This window comes from Citrus clementina, unplaced genomic scaffold, assembly GCF_000493195.1.
Source record: "Citrus clementina cultivar Clemenules unplaced genomic scaffold, Citrus_clementina_v1.0 scaffold_4, whole genome shotgun sequence".
NCBI classification, from domain to species: domain Eukaryota; kingdom Viridiplantae; phylum Streptophyta; class Magnoliopsida; order Sapindales; family Rutaceae; genus Citrus; species Citrus x clementina.
The window spans coordinates 24,428,114-24,447,425 of NW_006262274.1; the positions used below are offsets into that span (position 1 = coordinate 24,428,114).

The following is a 19,312-nucleotide window of genomic DNA, read 5'->3' on the forward strand; positions in this document are numbered from 1 at the left end:
ATATGTACATATATGGGTCAACTTTGAAATCAATTGCCACTTTTGAATTTTTCTCCACCTTTGTTCTAGAAATTGTTCCAATTGGATTTAAAATAAGAGATAGAAAATAGATTCATGCATTGATGTATATGTGGGTATTTAAAATTTGTATTATATGATTGCTTGTGGCGTATATTTTATTGAATAAAATCAATTTATTTTTGTATATTTGTTGGAACAAGATGAGATCGAGTTACGACTTCAATATATATATATACATGAGAATAATTTTAGAATATGAATTGTTTATGTCAAAATCAGTGTCATAGTGATGAAGGAACCACTTTAAAAACATGGCACATGATGCCCAAAGAAAAAAAGCAGAAAAATAAAGGGTATAATACATTAATGATTGACGTAAAGGATTAAGAATTATTCCAATACCGGCTTCCTGTTCACCAATAGCACCTCTTTTCACTTAATAATTAGATGTAAATTAAAGATTGGCTAATTATGTTCTTGGATTAATTATTTAGTATTCTTGTATGTCGTAAAGGCAATATTAATAATGCTTCTTTCTTTTTTTTTTTTTTATCAATTACAGATTGACTAGAAAAGCTAATGAAAGGCCGCTCCTTCAAATTAAAGTAAAATTAATTCTTGTGCTGATAAGGATACCCATAATGATTTATTAGGCTAGTTTAAAAGTCTTTTGCGATAAATGATTCCAAAAAAATATTGAGTAATATACGAATTAACCCAAGCATTTTTCGCACAAAATCTCCTTTACGGAGAAAAAAAAAAAAAAGGAAGAAACCAAAAACTTGTTTTAAATTCTACAGGACTTTTTTCATTTATTCAAATTAAACTAAAAATAGGGATTTTAAAAAATGTTTTTGATGGTTTTTGTGTTTTTCAAAAACACCACCAAATATCTCTTAGTTCTTACATGGGCACATCAACATTTTACAAAATACAAATAGGGGCAATATAATATTATGTAATTATACACAATTAGAATGTATTGCTCCAATTTACATTTTAAAGATTTTCAATTATTTAAACTATGAGTCCCACTCTGCATTATTTTTTACCAAATATCAACCACCCGTCTAAGTTAAAGCATAATAATTAATAAACCCCTCACCGCTCCTTCAAAACTCTTTTCTTTGTATTACAATGTGAACACGTAAGAAGTTGCCGGGTGTGACTCCAGTCCATGGAATTCAAATGCTTCTGGGAAGGGCAATCTCAAAAAGGTGTGCCTCACTTCAAATGAAAAGACGAGCCGAGGGGGAAAGCAACCCAGACCCATCGGCATCGCCATTCGCCAGCACAAAGACAGCTTATTAATAATACTTGTAAATTATAGACTATTATTATAAGTCGAAGCACACAAAGATTAGACAGCTTCCGCTCGGCAGCATATTTTTCTCAAAACCCAATAATTGTAGCCTTTGACGTTTCTCTCTTTACTCCCTAAAACCCTCTTCAACACCCACACGCAAACTCCTTTTGACTCACAGAACAACAAAAAAGAAAAAAAAGAAAAAAGGATTAAAAAGAGAAATTGTATTAAAATTAATTTAAAACAATAAAATAAAATCCAAAAGGAGGGCCAAAAAAATCAGAGCCGCAATTTGGCTTACGAAAGCCTACTTTTCTCCTGTGCATACTCTATTTCAGTCCAAGTGGGCGTGAGAGCATTTGCTTGGTGGGAATCTCTTCTTTTTTATTTTTTTTATTTAAAAAATTTAATTCATTGATCTTTTTTTTTTTATAAAAAAAAATTATCCCTTCAGATTTTTTTATTTTTTTATAAATGAATTTGTGGAAAAGGAGTTTCCCTTCTCTTTACGGTGTTGGGCTTCTTCTTTTGTCAATGTTTGAGGCTCCCCGTTTAACTAAATCTCAACTGTCCCACGTTACCTCTACTTCATTTCTTTAATCCCCTAACTACCCTTGCTGTGAGCGTAAAACTACAATACAGCCATTGGCTTTTGAGTTGTTTTGAAGACAAAATGTTATCTAACGTTTCTTATTCTGCTAATGTGATGCTAGGATCATGAATAATGTTAATTTAAATCTAATTGCGGGAGTCAAATACTTGGATAAAAACACATATATGAATTATCGATTTTTTTAATAATTTTGTATTTCCAATCGATTTCTACATGTTCTTATAAATTTATTATAAAAAATTTCACAGGATCCTTGAATTATTGATTTGCTAAATGTTTATTTATAATTTTTTTTTAAAATTTTTCATTAAAATATTCTCCGATGGATCAGTATAAAAATGACAGTTTGTATAACTTGGCAGGAGCAGAAAAGTGCAATTTTACAACTTATTTGAAAGAGAATTTAGTGTTAATACAACCAAAAATTGTGTAAAAAATCAAACTAGCAAAAGTCTTCGTAGGGCATATTTGTCTTTTCCTGCAAGAGAGACTCTTGTAGACGATTTCTCCTAAAATTTCCAGCTGATTCAATCAAAAATGGCGAGACAAGAAGATTGCGAAAATCTTGAGATGGGGCATCATTTGAAGGTGGCAGTTTTGTCAGCTACCCTAAATCCGACGTGGGTGCCCGTCGTTTTGGAGGCAAGTAGGCCCCTTATCTTTATTCCCTCAACTACTTCCCACGAGGCCACGCCTCGTCCAAATGATGTAAATGCCCTTCTACCCCCAAAATCAACCAAAATGATTCTTTCTATGTGCTCTTAGATAAGCTTATGAACAACAACTACTTAAAAGATAAAAGAGAGGATGCCCTTTTCTCAAATGAGTTGTCAATTTCGATGACCCCCCGAAGCATCAAATATAATTTATTAGTTTCTACGAAATAATTAGTTGAGTTTAACACGCATCTTAATGCGTGTATAATAAAATGTAATTAACTAATTAATCCCATTTTTTTCAATATTAATCCCATGTTATTGGCATCACTAAAATAAGTAAAAAAAAAAAATACCAATTTGCGTTAGGATTGTCTTGGTTGATTTAATTTTTTTTTTTTTTTAACAAGCAAACTTTGCCGACTGATTGAAGATATGAAATTGCACTTTATATGTGCTCGTGTTAGGATGTTGCTAGAGTTTAAGAATGAAAATGCTTTAGAAAGTTATTTAAGATTTTTTTATGTTTGATTGAATTTTTTATTTTTTTTTTGGGAGGGGGTTCTTATATCTTTTCGAAGTAAAAATACAATTTCATATACATACACACACGCGCGCGCGCGCTAGTTGTGGCGCCTTTTTTTTTTTTCATATGGATCCATTAATAAGCAATATGACTTTATAGTTGATTGAATGTTGATTCTATTAAACTACATGACTTACTAATAAATTAAATCACTGAGTCCATTAAACCATATAATTTAATAGCATGTTTGTATAAAAAAAAATGAGGGCGCCCACATGAGAAAATAACTATATATAAATATATAGATGAAAATATCAATTGTTATTTGGACATTAATAAAATAACATTTATCCTTACCTAATTTTGTACCAAGATCTTATTTACCAAAACTCAATGAATTAATAATATCTAACTAATATCACAAGTCAAGGTCTAACGATATTTTGAGGGATACTACAAGTATTATGTTCTATTGATCTTCTTGATCCATGCTTATGTTAGAACAACAAAATTATTGTTATATATGTTGTGACATATAATATATAATTCATGAAAGACGAAAAAGCTTTTATTGGACTACTTAGATTTTATAATTACACCAAAGAATTCTATGCTTTTTACTTCCAATTTTCATACTCCTGTCTCCATCAAGTTCCGTGAATATTAATTAAAGAAGACCTTTTCATTTTTTTAATTATATTTACATGTTATTAAACTTAAAGAAAAGAAAACTAAAGTTTTCAATTGTTTTTAACCAAATGCATATTTTGATAACGTAGATTATAATTTAGAATGTATTAGAGGTAGAATAATTAAGAGTGTGTTAATTTATATAGGGTGCGTTTGGTACCCTTGTAAATAATTAATAATTGTATTATATTATAATAATAAATATATGAAAATTAATTATTATTTAATAATTTAAATATAACTAATAATAAATAAATAATAAATTTAAATAATATTAATTTAAAATTAATAATAATATAAATAATGATAAAAAAATTATCACATATGCTACAATTTATATAGCACCAAATATGATATACATATACCATAATGCAATGCAGGCAGCAAACGCGCCCATAAATCTCGAAGAGAATTGAGACAGTGCGGCGAGTGTGTATGCAATGGCTGGGGCTGCACATTTAAATGGCAAGGCTCGTTCTCATTTGATGCAAAAATATATGAACCTTTTGATTTCGGTTCGGGTTTTAGAAAATGATAACAAACTATTTGAACCAGCTCGATGATTGCCCCACCCCGACAATGACAAAGACAGATCTCTAAATAACTAAATTAGACGATTAAAAAAAAAACACCACATTAAAAAATTTAAAAAAAAAAAATCAAGATTCCTATTTCCAAGGCACAAACAAGTAGGAAGCATAAATGCTGCTTTTGCTTGCAAGACTACGAGTCTTTGAAAATTTTTTTTTTTTTTAAAAAAAAAACAATTTTTTTATAAGAAAAAGAAAATGAAACGGACATTTCGTGGGGGTGTTTTTTTGATTCCGAAAACCAACTAAACAGCCAGCCAACAGTAATTTGTTCCCCGCGGGATCAGCAGCGCCTTACCGCAACGATATGTATAATTGTAAAGACTTAAGAGGGCGGGCCCCTGAGGCTCACCCCTGACCCTCGTATTTGCCGTGGGGCTACTTTTGTACTTTCACCTTTCACGCCATTAAAAGCTTTTGGTGTTCGACAGCTGTTAGCATGACATCAGGTGACTTCACCCTCACGAGGCGTTGGCTCTCCTCAGTCACCCTTTTTATGTAAATTACCTAAATTACCCCACTTCCCCCCTTCCCTTATTCCAGTTGCGGCTGGGCAAAGAGAACCCCAAGTTGCGCGCCAGGACTAAACTGCCCCCACCACCGTCCAAAAATTTCTTAAACATTTATACAAAAGAAAATAATTTTTTTTTTTTTAAAATACGTTAGACGGTCAATATTTATATTCTATATAAGATATACCCAGAACATCTAAACCCATAACTTATCTGTTTCGTACACATACAATGTCTCACATGTCGAACACATTCTGATTTATAATAATAATAATAATAATAATTCATCTTATATGCGTGTTCAATTTTATAGCTGTTATCAAATGTAATGGGAATTGGTATAATTTCGTGAGTCGTTGAAAAATGTTAGTTGGCATGTAAAGGTGGATGTTTAAGATATATTTTAATTATTGTGCTTTCAAAATTGATTACAAATGGAAAAAAGAAAAGAAAAGGTGATTTAGAGCAAAAGACAGAGAAAGAAGTAATAAAGAAAGAGGAATTATGGAAGCAAAAGAAAACGTTGAAAAGCGCTTTAACAGCATCGGTTATTCCCACACACAAAGGTCGAAACAGAAGTATAGGAACAAAGCTACAGACACAAAGCAATAGAAGGAATCGTGGGGGGGTTTCGTTCAAATAAAAATTTTTAGCCTTTTCGTATAGACCCAAAATTAATTAACTGCGCTTAAATCTTAAATGTTGTTGGCTTCAAAAGAAAAAAAAAAAAAAAAAACAGAAAAGAAAGAGCTTGAGTCTTGTTTACGCCAAAATGGGTCGCCCTTATTTATTCCCCTGTTCCTCTTCTTAACAATCTATAAAGAAGCCTCGCTTTTCCAGCCCCCTCTCTCAATTTACCCAGCCGAGGCCAACCCGTTCCCGTTCTTTTCATGTTCCTCAGTCTTTCACTAAATTTGATGGGTTTTTAACAAAGTTTGCTCTGAGCTGAGTTTTGGGCTTTGCAAAGACTTTTCGGTTACAGTGAAGATTAAGATTAATGGAGAAGATCAATTTTATGAAGAATGGTGTGCTGAGACTGCCTCCGGGATTCCGGTTTCATCCTACGGACGAAGAACTTGTTGTTCAGTACTTGAAGCGCAAGATTTTTGCCTGCCCCTTGCCCGCTTCCATAATTCCAGAAGTTGATGTTTGCAAGTCTGATCCTTGGGATTTGCCAGGTATGTGTACATGTTACCTTGCAATTGCGTGCGAACAAACACAACTGTCGCTGGCGCGTCATCAAATTGTTTTGGGTGATTTTTTTTTTTAGGTGATGTGGCGCAAGAGAGGTATTTTTTCAGCACAAGGGAAGCTAAGTACCCAAACGGGAACAGATCGAACAGGGCCACGGGGTCTGGTTATTGGAAGGCAACTGGGCTTGACAAGCAAATTGCGACTTCCAGGGGCAACCAAATCGTGGGAATGAAAAAAACTCTCGTTTTTTATAGAGGCAAGCCACCACACGGCTCTAGGACTGATTGGATCATGCATGAATACCGCCTTGTTACTGCTGCCAATGCCCCTCAAAAGAAAAACTTTGCCCAGGTAAAATTATACTTTCATTCTCATAGCAATTGCTGGGATTCCCAATTCATCAGACATTGTCTTGCAATTAATTATCAACTGTTTTACTCGTGAAGACCCCAGCTGTGGCAACGGACAATTGGGTTCTATGCCGCATCTTTTTGAAGAAAAGAGGAGCCAAGAGTGAGGATGAGGAAACGTGCACCGAAATTGGAGGAACCAGGGCTAACGGGCCCAAGCCGGTTTTTTATGATTTTATGAGAAAGGAGGAAAGGGCTGACTTGAACCTTGTTCCAACTTCATCTTCCTCAGGCTCAAGTGGAGTCACTGAAGTTTCTTCAAATGAATCAGACGATCATGAAGAGAGTAGTTGCAATAGCTTCCCTTACTTTAGAAGAAAACAGCAGTAAACATTTTCAATAATTTCTCTCTTTTTAATTAGTGTTCTGTACAAGTAATTGGCGTTTCTGATTAGAAAAATCAGAATACCCAATTATCCATCATCATCAAGTAATCTAATGTTTGGTCGTTTAGTCTTTTGCAACTCTTGTCCCGTGATGATCATCGACTTTTACAAGAAAAAGAGATATCAAACAGAGAGGGGGAAAAAAAAAAAAATCGGCTTTAGTTTTAATTAATTGCAAAATCTCCTTATCTCTGTGATTAATTTAACTATACTTTTTTTCTTGTGCATGTAAAAACTTTATTTGGGTTACCACGCAGAGCCAATTTCTTTACTAAAAGGCAAATGATTTTCAGGGGAATAGAATTGAAAAAAAGTCAGAAAAGAGACAGCATATATATCTATATGTATGCCGTATGAACTTTGCCAAAAGAAAGACTCTTTTTGATGGAGAACAAGAATAAGCATTTGATCTTTTGCAATCTCGTGATTCAATGGAGAACCCAATTCTTCGATATTGAAGAGGGATTCTCAGCCCGAACCCAAAAATCACAATCTTCAAACACGCTCTAATTCAATCTATGCAATTCTAAAATGGGTTCAACAGGAACAGACATTCTTGACATTTTTTCTACAACATTTGTTACAATTGTCAAGCACAAAAAGGTAGGTATGTTGCTGTAGGGAACATGTGGCTAACTAAATTTTGAAATTATAAGACCAGTTGGTGGATGTAGTAAGCTACAAGTTACATGAATTTCTTGAGCGAGGACGGTTAGCATTTTGAAAATAAGCTGAGCTCCTGGGGTCCCAATGGTCCGAAAATTTTGATTCTACGACTTTCAAGTGCCGATAAATAAGTGATTGCTTGCACAATCCAGCAAAGGTTTCAGTTCCAATGTAATAATAATAATTGGACAGTTTTTTAAGTTTCTTGTACATACAAGTTTCCAGTTTACTTTAATTTACAATTAAAAATATCGTGTTTGAAAACGCTGCAAATTAAACAACCGATATCAAATAGGATTAGAATTCTCTCATACCAGCACATGAAACAATGTAATCCACTGTGAGATCGTCCCCACTATTTCCCAACAAATTCTCCAACTTTGACTCTGTGTTCCATCTAATGTATTGTATGTAGGATGTAGTATTATACATTTAATAAACATGTAATCAAAAGAAATTAGTAACTGTCTTCACTGCATGTGTCGACACGTGTCGTACATGCAATGGCCAGGACCTAGTTATTATAGTTGACCGAGACAACATGGAATCGTAGAATAAGATGAATTGCAACTTATCGAACGATAATTAACAATAATTATTCATTCAGGTAGTTGTAAAATATATCAAATACAAAACTTGTAAGTTAGGTTGTGTCACCCCACAGATATAAATGATATCATAATCATATTATGCAAGATAGTTGGGTCACAAGCCCTTTATGTGAATGACAGGTGGCCACCCGACAGACACGGGACGGCTTATAATAAAGCTTGATTATGAGCTTAATAGTTCATTAATCGGGGTTATTGGCTTAGACCCATTTCATTAAAACCCAGAAAGGATTAAAAAAAATAAGCCGACTAGAACAGAAAGCTTTCTTGTGACAATGGGATAGAGTTAGATTTTAGAAAAGCATAGGCCTGGCTCTGGCTGTTGGAGTTCTTCACGTCACTATATATATATATTTTACTTTTCTTTTCTTTTTTTTCTATAATTCAATATTTCATTTTCATGACAAAAAGGATTGGATTGAATTGAGATTGTGAATTGCTGACTTGGGCTAAGACATTTTTGTCAAATCACGTGGGCAGGCCGTCTTGGTAGACCACACAATATATTTTTTTGATTGTCAGCCACTTAGCCTCACCTGATCGTGATTAGGTCAATTTCATAAAGGAAGACAAGCCTTAGCCGTTGTCGTTACGGCCTTATGTCCTGCTTGGAATTTATTTTGAGGAAGTTAAAAAGAAATTTAAAAAAATTAAAAGTTAATTTTAATATTTTGTAAATTTTTTATAAATTATTTCTAATAAAATTATTATATTTTAAAACAGATTTTAAAAAATAAGGAAGTCGTAGTTTTTCAAATTATGATTTTGAGAATTTATTTTATACTTAATAGTTAATACAAATCCATATATATTATAAAAAAATCTAAGATTATGCTTATTAACTAGGAAATAAAATCACTAACTTTAAAGAGATGATTATTTTTATGAATTGGTTTGAGATAACAAAATAAAAAAAATAAAATTAACAATAAAATATTTATTTTAATTATCAATGATTGTATATACACTATAACAAATACTCTCACTCTCTCTCTTTCTCAATTCAATTATATATAAAAGAAATTTTATTCAACATTATATTTAATTTAATTATTTATATTCTTACAGTAATTTAACAATAAGACTTATTAAACATATATAACTATTTTAAAGCTCATATCACTTTTTAATGAAAGTTTACCAAATGTTTAACCGATCTGCTATAACACAACTAACAGCAATTTTTACAGCATTATCAAATTGAACTTTACTCTCGTACGTCTTAGAAATTAATTATACAATAAATAAGGGTCATTTTCATTAGTGGGCAATTTTGACATTTTACATGTAATGCCTTGCAGACAGGGAATGTATAATCAATTATGTAAGTTGACCATTTCCAAACCAACCACTTTTCTATGCTGCTTGTTTGGACAAATTTAAGTTAAAAGGGGTTGCTTGGTATCTCTGCAACAATGACACCTCCGATATTATTTTTTTTTTTTAAAAATTTTAATTACCTTCAAATAATAGTAATATGTTTTAAATCAGATAATTAAGCATCATGGGGTCCCCTTCATTCAACCTCAACTAAAAGATCCCTCTCCGCAACAACCAGCACGGCAAATGTGCTTATCATCAATCTTTTAAATCTATATCTCATTTCCATTTCAATTTCATTTTATCATTAAAAGGGATCCAAAGCTTTTGAAAGTCTCGAGCAATCTAGACAAGAATAGTCTATTGTTTTACAACTTTGGCTATTACTAAGAAGCTAAAACATTAGGTGGGTAAAGTTGCCTGTAACAAGGCATCTTGAGTTTAAAGGGTGAATGATATTTCTGGCAATTTGCTTTTGCTTTGCCTATTTGCAACAACCACCTACGTTGTATATGTGGGTCAGCTCTCGGCTGCATGTTCATGCCGTAATTGCAGCCAAAAGACAACTTGTGCAATCTTGAATATTTTCAGCCACTGGCCGTGCACTATCAGCTGTTACACTAAAGGACGTAAAGTACTTGAGAATACTTTCCACAGAACCAACCACACCCATACATGTTAGAGAGAGTTGCGTGTAAGAATACGAACTTGCGCAAGGAGGGAACTAGATGACCGTGAGGATTACTAAAATGTAACAGTTATAAAGGGACACTCATTAAGGTTCGTCTAAACATTTTCGATGTCAAAATCATGTTTCTGGGCTGGAGAAGGAGACTAAAGCCAAGGGCGAAAGATTTCAACTTCTCTTTCCGCGGATTTCTTGTTCATGTTACCATCGGACCACGTTATCTCTACGAAAGATTCACTGTTATCCCACCTATGACTTTATGATAGAGAAAATATTCCATCAAAACTTTCAACAAAAGCGACCTAAACATGGCAATGACACCAATACATGCTGTAAAAACAACTGATCATCTATTCAATCAAATGTATGAAAGCAAAATCAGCATATCCTTTCACAACCCTGTTAACACTTCCATAACTGAACAAACAACTGCCAGGTGAACTTTCAAAGCAAAGTGCAAAAACACAATGGACTCTTTTCACTGTCTCAAACCAGGTTTCCTAAGCAAATATGCAACTGAAATGTTTGTGCCCATGTCAGATCAAATATAATTACAGAAGACCAGAAAGAACAACTAAGAAACAAGAGCCATAGATTACAAGTTCCACAGTCTCTTACAAGTCAGGCAGCCAGTCAAAGACTTGTGTCACTATCATGAGCATTCAAACTTTTTTAATATTCACCTTGATTATTCACTTCGGCAGTGGCCGAGTCATAAGAGATTATAACTGCATTTCGTACAAAAAGGAATAAGCCGCCATCCAATTCCATGCCTGAGACTTTTCATGCCATAAATTAATATTTTAATCCTCATCAAGATCAGGAGAGTGGCCAGTTACAACATTTGACTATGTTTTAATACGAAAACATAACAAAAAGTTTGGTATCATGAAGCCACCGATCACCAAAAACACCTATCTTTAAGGGTCCGTCTATACTTTTTTCAGTCATTTTGTCCCTTAGCCTGGCTGCCTCCACTATCTCCCTGACCTCCTCCATCAGCACTAAACTCCGAAGTTTTTGAAGGTGGTGGCTCAGAACATGCCCTTAGGACAGCCTCGTTCTGCAAGGAGGGGGCAATTTACACAGCTTCAAATTTTGACCAATTGCACCAACATCATACACTAAGAACGCAGTTAAAAGTAGCATAGCCTAAATTATGTTGGTAGATGCACACAAAGGAATATATGATGAAATCAGATAGTTACAAATGAAAATATGGAAGCCAAAAAAACAAATTCATTTCACAGGTTGAGTTATTCTTGAGGCCTTTCGATTTCTGGGATCCCTGGACTAGGGAAGGCACATGAATAAGATAGGTGGCCAGCAATCATGGCTGCACTGCTCGACTTACATAAACTTGGTTATACAATTTTTACCGAAATCAACTGGAACTCATCTGATTTGTACTTGAGTGATCTTTGCCCAAACCATTACTTCATTTGAAACTGCACACATGAAATAATAGGTACATTGCTGACAGCCTTCTCTGTGCATATATCATAAGATTTATGACTAATTGGATCCTGGCAAAAGAGAAGAAGCAAAGAAGAAACAGAGAAGGCAGATTCATTCCTTATCAACTTGATGCTGGCATTACAACAGTTGATGGCAATCAGTCAAATTAGTGTGATAAATCTTGCTACAATGAGCGGAGCATAAACAGTATTCCTTCTAACTTAATATATGCCTACAGCACTAGCAAGTAGCATCCCACACATACACTAAGGCTCCGTTTGGTATAACTTATCAAGTAGAGCTTTTGATAATAAAGCTTTTACATAATAAAAAGTTAGTTGTTTGCTTATCAATAAGAGCTTTTATTAAAAATCTATGAAATTACTTTAATAGGCAAGTTTTTTTAAGTTATGTTATGAAAAGAATAAAATAAGATTGTCAAATAAGTAGAGAATATTTTGGATACTTTAACATTTAAAAGGAACTTTTCAACCTCTACTCCCAAAAGCCCAAAATTTGAGCTTTTGTTAGTAGAGACAAAATAACTTATTTAAGCTCCAAAAACTCTACTAAAAAAGCAACCAAACAATAACAAAAATTATGATAAGAGCTTACGGGATTAAATAAGCACTTATAGCTATTAGATACGTCATACCAAATAGGGATGGCAATGGGGAGGGGAGGGGAGGGGACCAATCTCCCCATACCCATCCCCGATGTTTTGCATATGTCCCCGTCCCCTCCCCGTCCCCGTCAAAATTGCTTGAGAGAATCCCCATCCCCTCCCCGAATAATAACAGGGGATCCCCGAGGGTCCCCGGTCCCCGAATAATTAATAGTCTAATACATTTTTTATTTTCGATTTTAAATTAATCATATTAAAATAAACTCATACCGCTATTGTAAGCTCGTAACCAACTTTGACAGCACATTAAGGCCTCCAATGTGCTTGGATGAAGTTTGTTATGGTATGAGCTCACAACTCTACCACTAGTGTTAAAAGCTGATTCAGAAGCAACTGTTGTAATTGGAATTGCCAAAATATCTCTAGCAATTCGAGCTAATGTAGGATACCTATTAGCATTTGTCTTCCACCAACTCAAAATATTAAAATCTTCCATCCGAGATATAACTTTCTCATCCAAATATGAATCTAATTCAGCTGCAACAACTGCACAATCTCCATTGTTTACATAATCATTAAAACCTGTCATCCATTTGGTTGCTTTCTTATAAGAATCCCCTGTAGATCTAGTAGAAGAACTACTACCAGTATAATCAAAGCAATAAACAGTTGGTGAAAACTTCAATTAATACTCTTCAACTAATTCCCGGCAAAGGGTGACCACTTTCCCAACATACAACTATTTTGATATTTATTATTTTTAACAATATTTATAATTTTGTTATTTATTTATTAGTAATTTTAAAAATAAAAATAAAATTAAAAATTAAAATGGGGAAATGGGTAGGGGATGGGAATTCCACCTCATCCCCGTCCCCTCCCCGAATAAAAAGTTGGGTAAAAAATTTTCCCCGTCCCCTCCCCGAAAAAAAAATTGGGTATAAAATTATCCCCGTACCCTCCCCGAATGGGGAAAATCCCCGAGGGTACCCATCCCCGTGGGGATTTTTGCCATCCCTAATACCAAATAGGCATTAACTCATAAGTTATATCAAATGTCATTGAGACAGGCAAATTTTAAGCCCTGCAAGATTATGTTGGTATGCCAGCCCCTGACCCTGAGTTCTATACAAATGTTAACTTAACCAAACGGACCCAGATACTAACAACCTTCCCTAATAATAGTCCTTCAGAAGAAACCAAATCAGAACCTCGATTCTCATGAGTTGAGATATTTTTATTGTTACACAAGCACCCATTCTTGTCCAACATTCAGGCATAGAGTGCATCTTACAAAACCGGCTAAGATATTACTGATTCTAAGACAGTATTCATATGGACAAATCAAATGTCAGGATCACAATTTTGCAGCCGAGAAAAGTACTCGTATCAGAATCAGATTTCAAGAGAGAATCCTGATGATAAACCCAGTAACTATACATCCTAGATGATCCAATGCTTAGGGTTTAAGGAAGAAGAAGGGGATACCTGCCAGACTCGGAGGAGACGCTTCTTAGCGTTGGCTTTACGAGTAGTCGTCAGCTTTATTCTCTTCCAAACGAGCCCTCCAGAGTCATGTTTTTTCACAATCTCCATTACTCTTGTCCCCCAAAATGCTCCTCCCATATTCATTCTATCTCCCTCTCCCGACTTTTCAGTTTCCGCTTTCCAATCCCACTCTCTACTTTGGTTTTCTATGGAATTAGGTTTTGCCGCCGTTGGGCTAATCTTGGCAACTGCTCATTTTGGGCCTCATTTTTATTCTTGGGCCTCCTGAAAGAAGCAAATTACACAGAACAGAAGTGAATTATGGAGTTGAGCTTAAAGCTATTTATTAGTAGGATCAGGCTACGGTGCAACTGTGGCACGGTGCCACAGTTGTACCTAAGGTTCCCTATATTAATTTCATTATGTATTTAAAAGTTTTATTTCTTACGAAGATAAAATGAATATTGAGATAGAATTGATTAGTGAGACCAGACAAGGGATAAAATCTCACAACTCTTTACATCAACAACTACCTTTTTTAAATTAATTTAATTTATTCTAAAAATATCTTTTCATAAATAAAATTAAATAAATTTTATTTTTTATCTTGTTCTCTAATTATCTGCACTCTCTCTCTCTCTCTCTCTCTCTCTCAAACATTACCATGACAACCACCGCTTGTCTTTGATCCTGTTCGGGATTGACGTTGGTTAGCTGTAAACTACAATACTCTAAAGTGTTTGATAAACACAAATCATTGTAGGTTGGAAGGTAAGTTAATTTAATTTTACATTTGCGTGGTAAAAAATATATTATATCTTTATCAATTTTATTAAAAATATTATTTTAAAATTATATCTACTATATACCATTAATTTTTATTTTATAATTACAATTTATAGTAACTGTAGAGCTTAATGCCAAAGAAGGCTTTCGTCATGAGTCGCCACAAAATCCATTATCATCAACCATTACCATCGCCACAAAACTTTTAAAAACAGAAACGAAAATTTGAAAATACCGGTAAAAAAAACCATAGATTCATCTTCATTATTCTCCACACCTCCTTCCCTTTGTTTTGCATCTTGATTTTACATAATCGATTTTCCACCACGCCTTGATTGAATCACTCAAATCCCAATCTCATGATCCTACTCCCCATCATGGATTCGTAATCATGTGCAGAGCTTCCCGGTCATTAATGGAGGACTTCGAAAAATGGATTGGTGACTTTGTTTCCCCAAGACTTGTCGTGCAAAGTTTCACGTTCTTGGCAATAATCATTCATCTCTGTCAATATTGCTTCGGTCATCCATGCAGAGGAAACGGAAAAGTTAACTGAACCCTTCATTACATATATATATATATATATGTGGAAATTTTAGAAATTTATAGAGTTAATTACCAAAATAAAGGTGATGAGATAAAGTGATGGATCAAATATTTTACTAGTCCACTCTACCACTAAAGTGTTTTGATGATGTTTCTTTACGGTGAAGCAGCTGCTTGAAGGTGTTTTGACAATGTTTCTTTACGATGAAGCACTTCTTGGATTGAAACGGGCTTTCCGACATTGAAGTGGAACTGTTCCTAATATATATATATATAAAACCTGTGATTAGATAGTGATTAAAAAAATATATATATTGTTTTGACTCTTAGGCTTCATTTGGTGTAACTTTTCAAATAGAGCTTATTTAAGCATCATTTTTTTTATAGAACTTTTACCCCAAAAAAAATTTAATTGTTTCGTTATCAATGAAAAATTTTATTAAAAATTATAAAATTACTTTAATAGACAATTTTTTTTAAATTTATATTATGAAAAGAATAAAATAAATAAGAAAATGATATTTTAGATATTTTAACATTAAAAAAACTTTTTTTACCTTCACTCTCAAAAGCCCAAAATTTGAGATTTCTAGTAGAGACAAAATAACATTTTTAATCTTTAAAAACACTACTAAAAAATGACCAAATAATAACAAAAATTTTAATAAGAGCACATGAGATCAAATAAACATTTATGATCATTAGAAAAGTTATACTAAGCAGACACTTAAAGTAATAGTCCATTTTATTCTTGTTTTTTAAAAATAGTCTAAAACATCCTTCGTTAATTTATCATTAGTTTATTAAGGACAAAATATAATTTTCAATTAAGAAGTCACAAAATATTTTAGAATGAAATTTGTAAACACAATTAAATAGCATTTGATTTCTATATATAACTTAATAAATCAACAATAGTAGCACTAAATAATATGTAAAATATATATTTAGGACAAAAATAGAAAACATAGATTTCACAAGCACTAGAGTGTGTTTTTTTTCTTTTTGTATATTTTAACTTGTCCTTAACTTTATTATAGTCAAGATAAATAAATAAATAATCAATCAATACATTTATTTTATCAAAAGTAAATACAAACACCTTCATTTATGTTAAAATAAACACAGTAAAGAAACAAAAACATTCATTTAATACACTACGAAAATAAAATACAGTGTGTTAGAGTGTGATGCTTTTTTTTTTTAGCTCATGCTTAATTTTAATATGGTTGGTGAGAAGAAGAAGAAGAAGAAGAAGAAGTGTGTGTGTGTGTGTGTATGCATATTGAGTTATTTTTGTTTTATTAAGTTATACTTAAATTTTAAATTTATATAGAAAGTCAAATTTTATTTAAATTGTGATTGAGATTTTTACTTTAAATGATTTATATAATCATTGTTTTCCCTTCAATAAACAAAAGGGTATTTTGAATTATTATTTGAAAAGTAAGAATAAAATGAATTATCATTTAAAGAGTAATGATAAAATATATTATTATACCAAACCCAAAGTTTAAAAGGGACTTTTTTTAAAGAGAAAAAGAAGTGCATAAATAATTTATAGCAGTCTTAACTTGGTTGTATTATGTAACCTGCTAGTACTGCAATATGTCTCTATATGTGGATGAGGCTAAGCGCAAAATGTAAAGACTTGAGAGCAATCATAAACGGAACAAAATTTTCGTCCGACCTTTATTTTTATTTTTTTTTTCAAATATTAAAAAAATAAAAACAAAAAAAACTTAAGAAAAATTTTAAAATACATTTGATATATTACAATGAATTAATATATTTATAACATATATAATTATATTATAATTAATTGATACATACATAACATATATAATTAAATTTAATATAATTATTATTTATATGATTTTTTTAAACTAAATACATATTTCATAATATTATTTTATTATTATTATACAATTGATATATTCTAAAATTTCGTTAAATGTAGGACATCACCCCCTCGCCTTTATTCCACGCGTCAAGTTTTTCTTTTTATTCTCTGCTGCCTTAAAAAAAGTGTAAATATAACTGTAATTTTACAAAACTCCACTTGTATTAGTGCATTATGGATGATGGTTTCTTCATTGCAGGGGACAGGACGCCACTTGGCGGGTGCGCAACAGAATAACTGGCGCGGACAAAACCCCAAAACGATTGTGAGCCATAAGAAATTTCCAAACCGACGTACGTGTCGTCTCCCAAAATTAGCTACTGAGAGAGAGGTTCAGGTTGAAACCTCTTCATCTGGCCCGAATCTGGACACATATAGATATGCACACATGTCGCTCTATCCAGGTGGTTGCGTATCGGCGGATGTTGTCTTTTTATTTCCTTTTTCTACAATTCCAACGAACAGCCCACTTGGTCCCGTTTGATTATTATATTATTTTTTGCCGTTTGCCTTTGTGTTTTCCGATTCTTCTTATCGGCCAAATGAATCATTATGCTATAAAAAGAGCAATACTCACACTCCACTCATTTTTGTGTCTTGTGTTGTTGGTATTTTGAGACTAATTTTTTATTTTTTTAAAAGTTAAATTGGTGAAGTTATGATAAGAGTAAGGATTGAGGCGCACCCCAGCGTGGAACCATCAAAAGTTGTGATTACAGTTAGAGCAATGGGTGATGGTGCCACGCTGTGTGCGTCTTGAATGCTTATTCTTTGCGCTAGACAAGCAAAGCAACCCCGGCTGCGTGCCCTTTTTTGGACTCTTTTTTTTTTTTTTTTTCTTTCTTTCAATCACTCCATTTTTTTATTTTTTTATTTTTTTTGGGGTTTGTGTTGGTGTGTTTCAGTGCCGCTGTATATTGTTTTATTTGTTTCATGTTTTATCTTATCTTTCAGGGGCAGTGAAATTGAGGATGGTTTGAAGCGAGCAGCGAGGGCAAACGTGCAATATTTGAGTGGGTAAAGAGCTCAAGTATTCAGTTGATGGTTCAGTTGCGTTCATCTGGGCTTCTTGTTGTTTTGCCAATTTCAGGCACGTGAGAGCTTGGCTCATCTTCTTATAGATCATATACCTGTGCCATGCCATCATTACCCACCAACGACATTCGAATCGGAACTCTAAAACTCTGTGGTGCGGTGTTCATTATTATTATTATTATTTTCCCTTTACTGTTTCAGCGCATCAGGTTTGAATCTGGCTATTAGGTGAAGATGAATGTTTCCTCCTAAAATACAACCCAACATCCCTGTCCATTTTTTTCCTTCCACACCATGTAAGTAAAACACTAGTGGTTCGTTTACTTTTTCTGAAATTACTAATTTATTTATTTTTAATTTTTAGAGATCACAATGAGAATAATAATTAAAATAATTTGTTTACTGTACCTTATAATTTATTATAAATTATCAAAATGTTCTTAATCACAATTTTGTATCAACATCTGTTGACTATTGAAGTAAGGGAAATTTACAAAACAAGCCAAAAAAAGAAGGCATTTTTCAACTTTAACTCTTCAAATTTTTTTCTTTCAACATTAGCCAAATCACCAAATTGTGAACGAAATTATCCTCCTCATTCTCACGTTTTCCTCAAGCAAATTCCTTCCTCTCTCATCAAAATCTCATCACCGGAAGTTCTATAGATTGTCGGCGGCAGCGTACATCGGCAGCGGAGGAAGTTGTTGGCACTTGAAAGAAGCTAAATCACATTGAAAATCTTCGGAGATCTCCAAAATCAAAGAAAAAAATTGAAAACCCTAGGTGAGTTGTTATTGCCGTTTTTCTTGTTGTTGTTGTTGCTGTTGTTGTTTGGGATGTTGTTGTTGTTTGGGTTTTTGTTGTTGTTTGGGATGTTGTTGTTGTCGGTGGTGTTTTAATGGCGGTGCTGGTGAGATGCATGTGGGAAAGGGAAGAGAAGAGAAAGGGGGGAAGCCAACTCGCGCTGCGTCGCACGCGAGATGCGCGCGGCGTGCGCGGATGGGCTCGCATGCGACATGCGCATGTCGCGCGCACGAGGTATGCACGCCGCGCGCATCTCGTGTGCGACGCAGCGCATGTCGCACGCGAGATGTTAAATAATATAGCCATTATGTCTCACCTTCTAATTCAGGACCGCATACTAGCTTGCTTGCCCTCTACTTAACCATGGAGAGATAGCGTGGAGATTGCTTTAATGTCGAAAAAATCCAACAAAACTCCGGATGTTTTTTTTTTTTTGGTTTTTGCTTTTTTAATCTAAATTGCTTCTCACCCGCGTTCA

At 33.6% G+C, this 19,312-nt stretch overlaps 2 protein-coding genes across 2 annotated transcripts; one reads left to right on the forward strand and one right to left on the reverse strand.

The window, feature by feature from the left end:
- Positions 1–5,362: 5,362 nt before the first annotated feature.
- LOC18044690 (NAC domain-containing protein 83) lies at positions 5,363–6,982 on the forward strand. The gene is made up of 3 exons (XM_006438761.2): positions 5,363–6,092; positions 6,185–6,459; positions 6,555–6,982. The coding sequence occupies exons 1-3, from the start codon at positions 5,912–5,914 to the stop codon at positions 6,846–6,848; spliced, it is 750 nt and encodes a 249-aa protein (XP_006438824.1). The 5' UTR covers positions 5,363–5,911; the 3' UTR covers positions 6,849–6,982.
- Positions 6,983–10,931: 3,949 nt separating this feature from the next.
- On the reverse strand, positions 10,932–13,964 carry LOC18044692. The gene is made up of 2 exons (XM_006438764.2): positions 13,761–13,964; positions 10,932–11,252 (listed from the first exon to the last, which is right to left on the reverse strand). Exons 1-2 carry the CDS (start codon positions 13,902–13,904, stop codon positions 11,133–11,135), a joined length of 264 nt encoding a protein of 87 aa, XP_006438827.1. The 5' UTR covers positions 13,905–13,964; the 3' UTR covers positions 10,932–11,132.
- Positions 13,965–19,312: the final 5,348 nt, after the last annotated feature.

Coding starts and splice junctions, on each gene's coding strand:
- LOC18044690 (XM_006438761.2), top strand. CDS start 5,912: ATGGAGAAGATCAATTTTATGAAGAATGGTGTGCTGAGACTGCCTCCG. Junction 6,093..6,184: donor TGATCCTTGGGATTTGCCAG/GTATGTGTACAT, acceptor TTTTTTTTTTAG/GTGATGTGGCGCAAGAGAGG. Junction 6,460..6,554: donor AAAAGAAAAACTTTGCCCAG/GTAAAATTATAC, acceptor TTACTCGTGAAG/ACCCCAGCTGTGGCAACGGA.
- LOC18044692 (XM_006438764.2), bottom strand. CDS start 13,904: ATGAATATGGGAGGAGCATTTTGGGGGACAAGAGTAATGGAGATTGTG. Junction 11,253..13,760: donor GTCTCCTCCGAGTCTGGCAG/GTATCCCCTTCT, acceptor CCCTCCTTGCAG/AACGAGGCTGTCCTAAGGGC.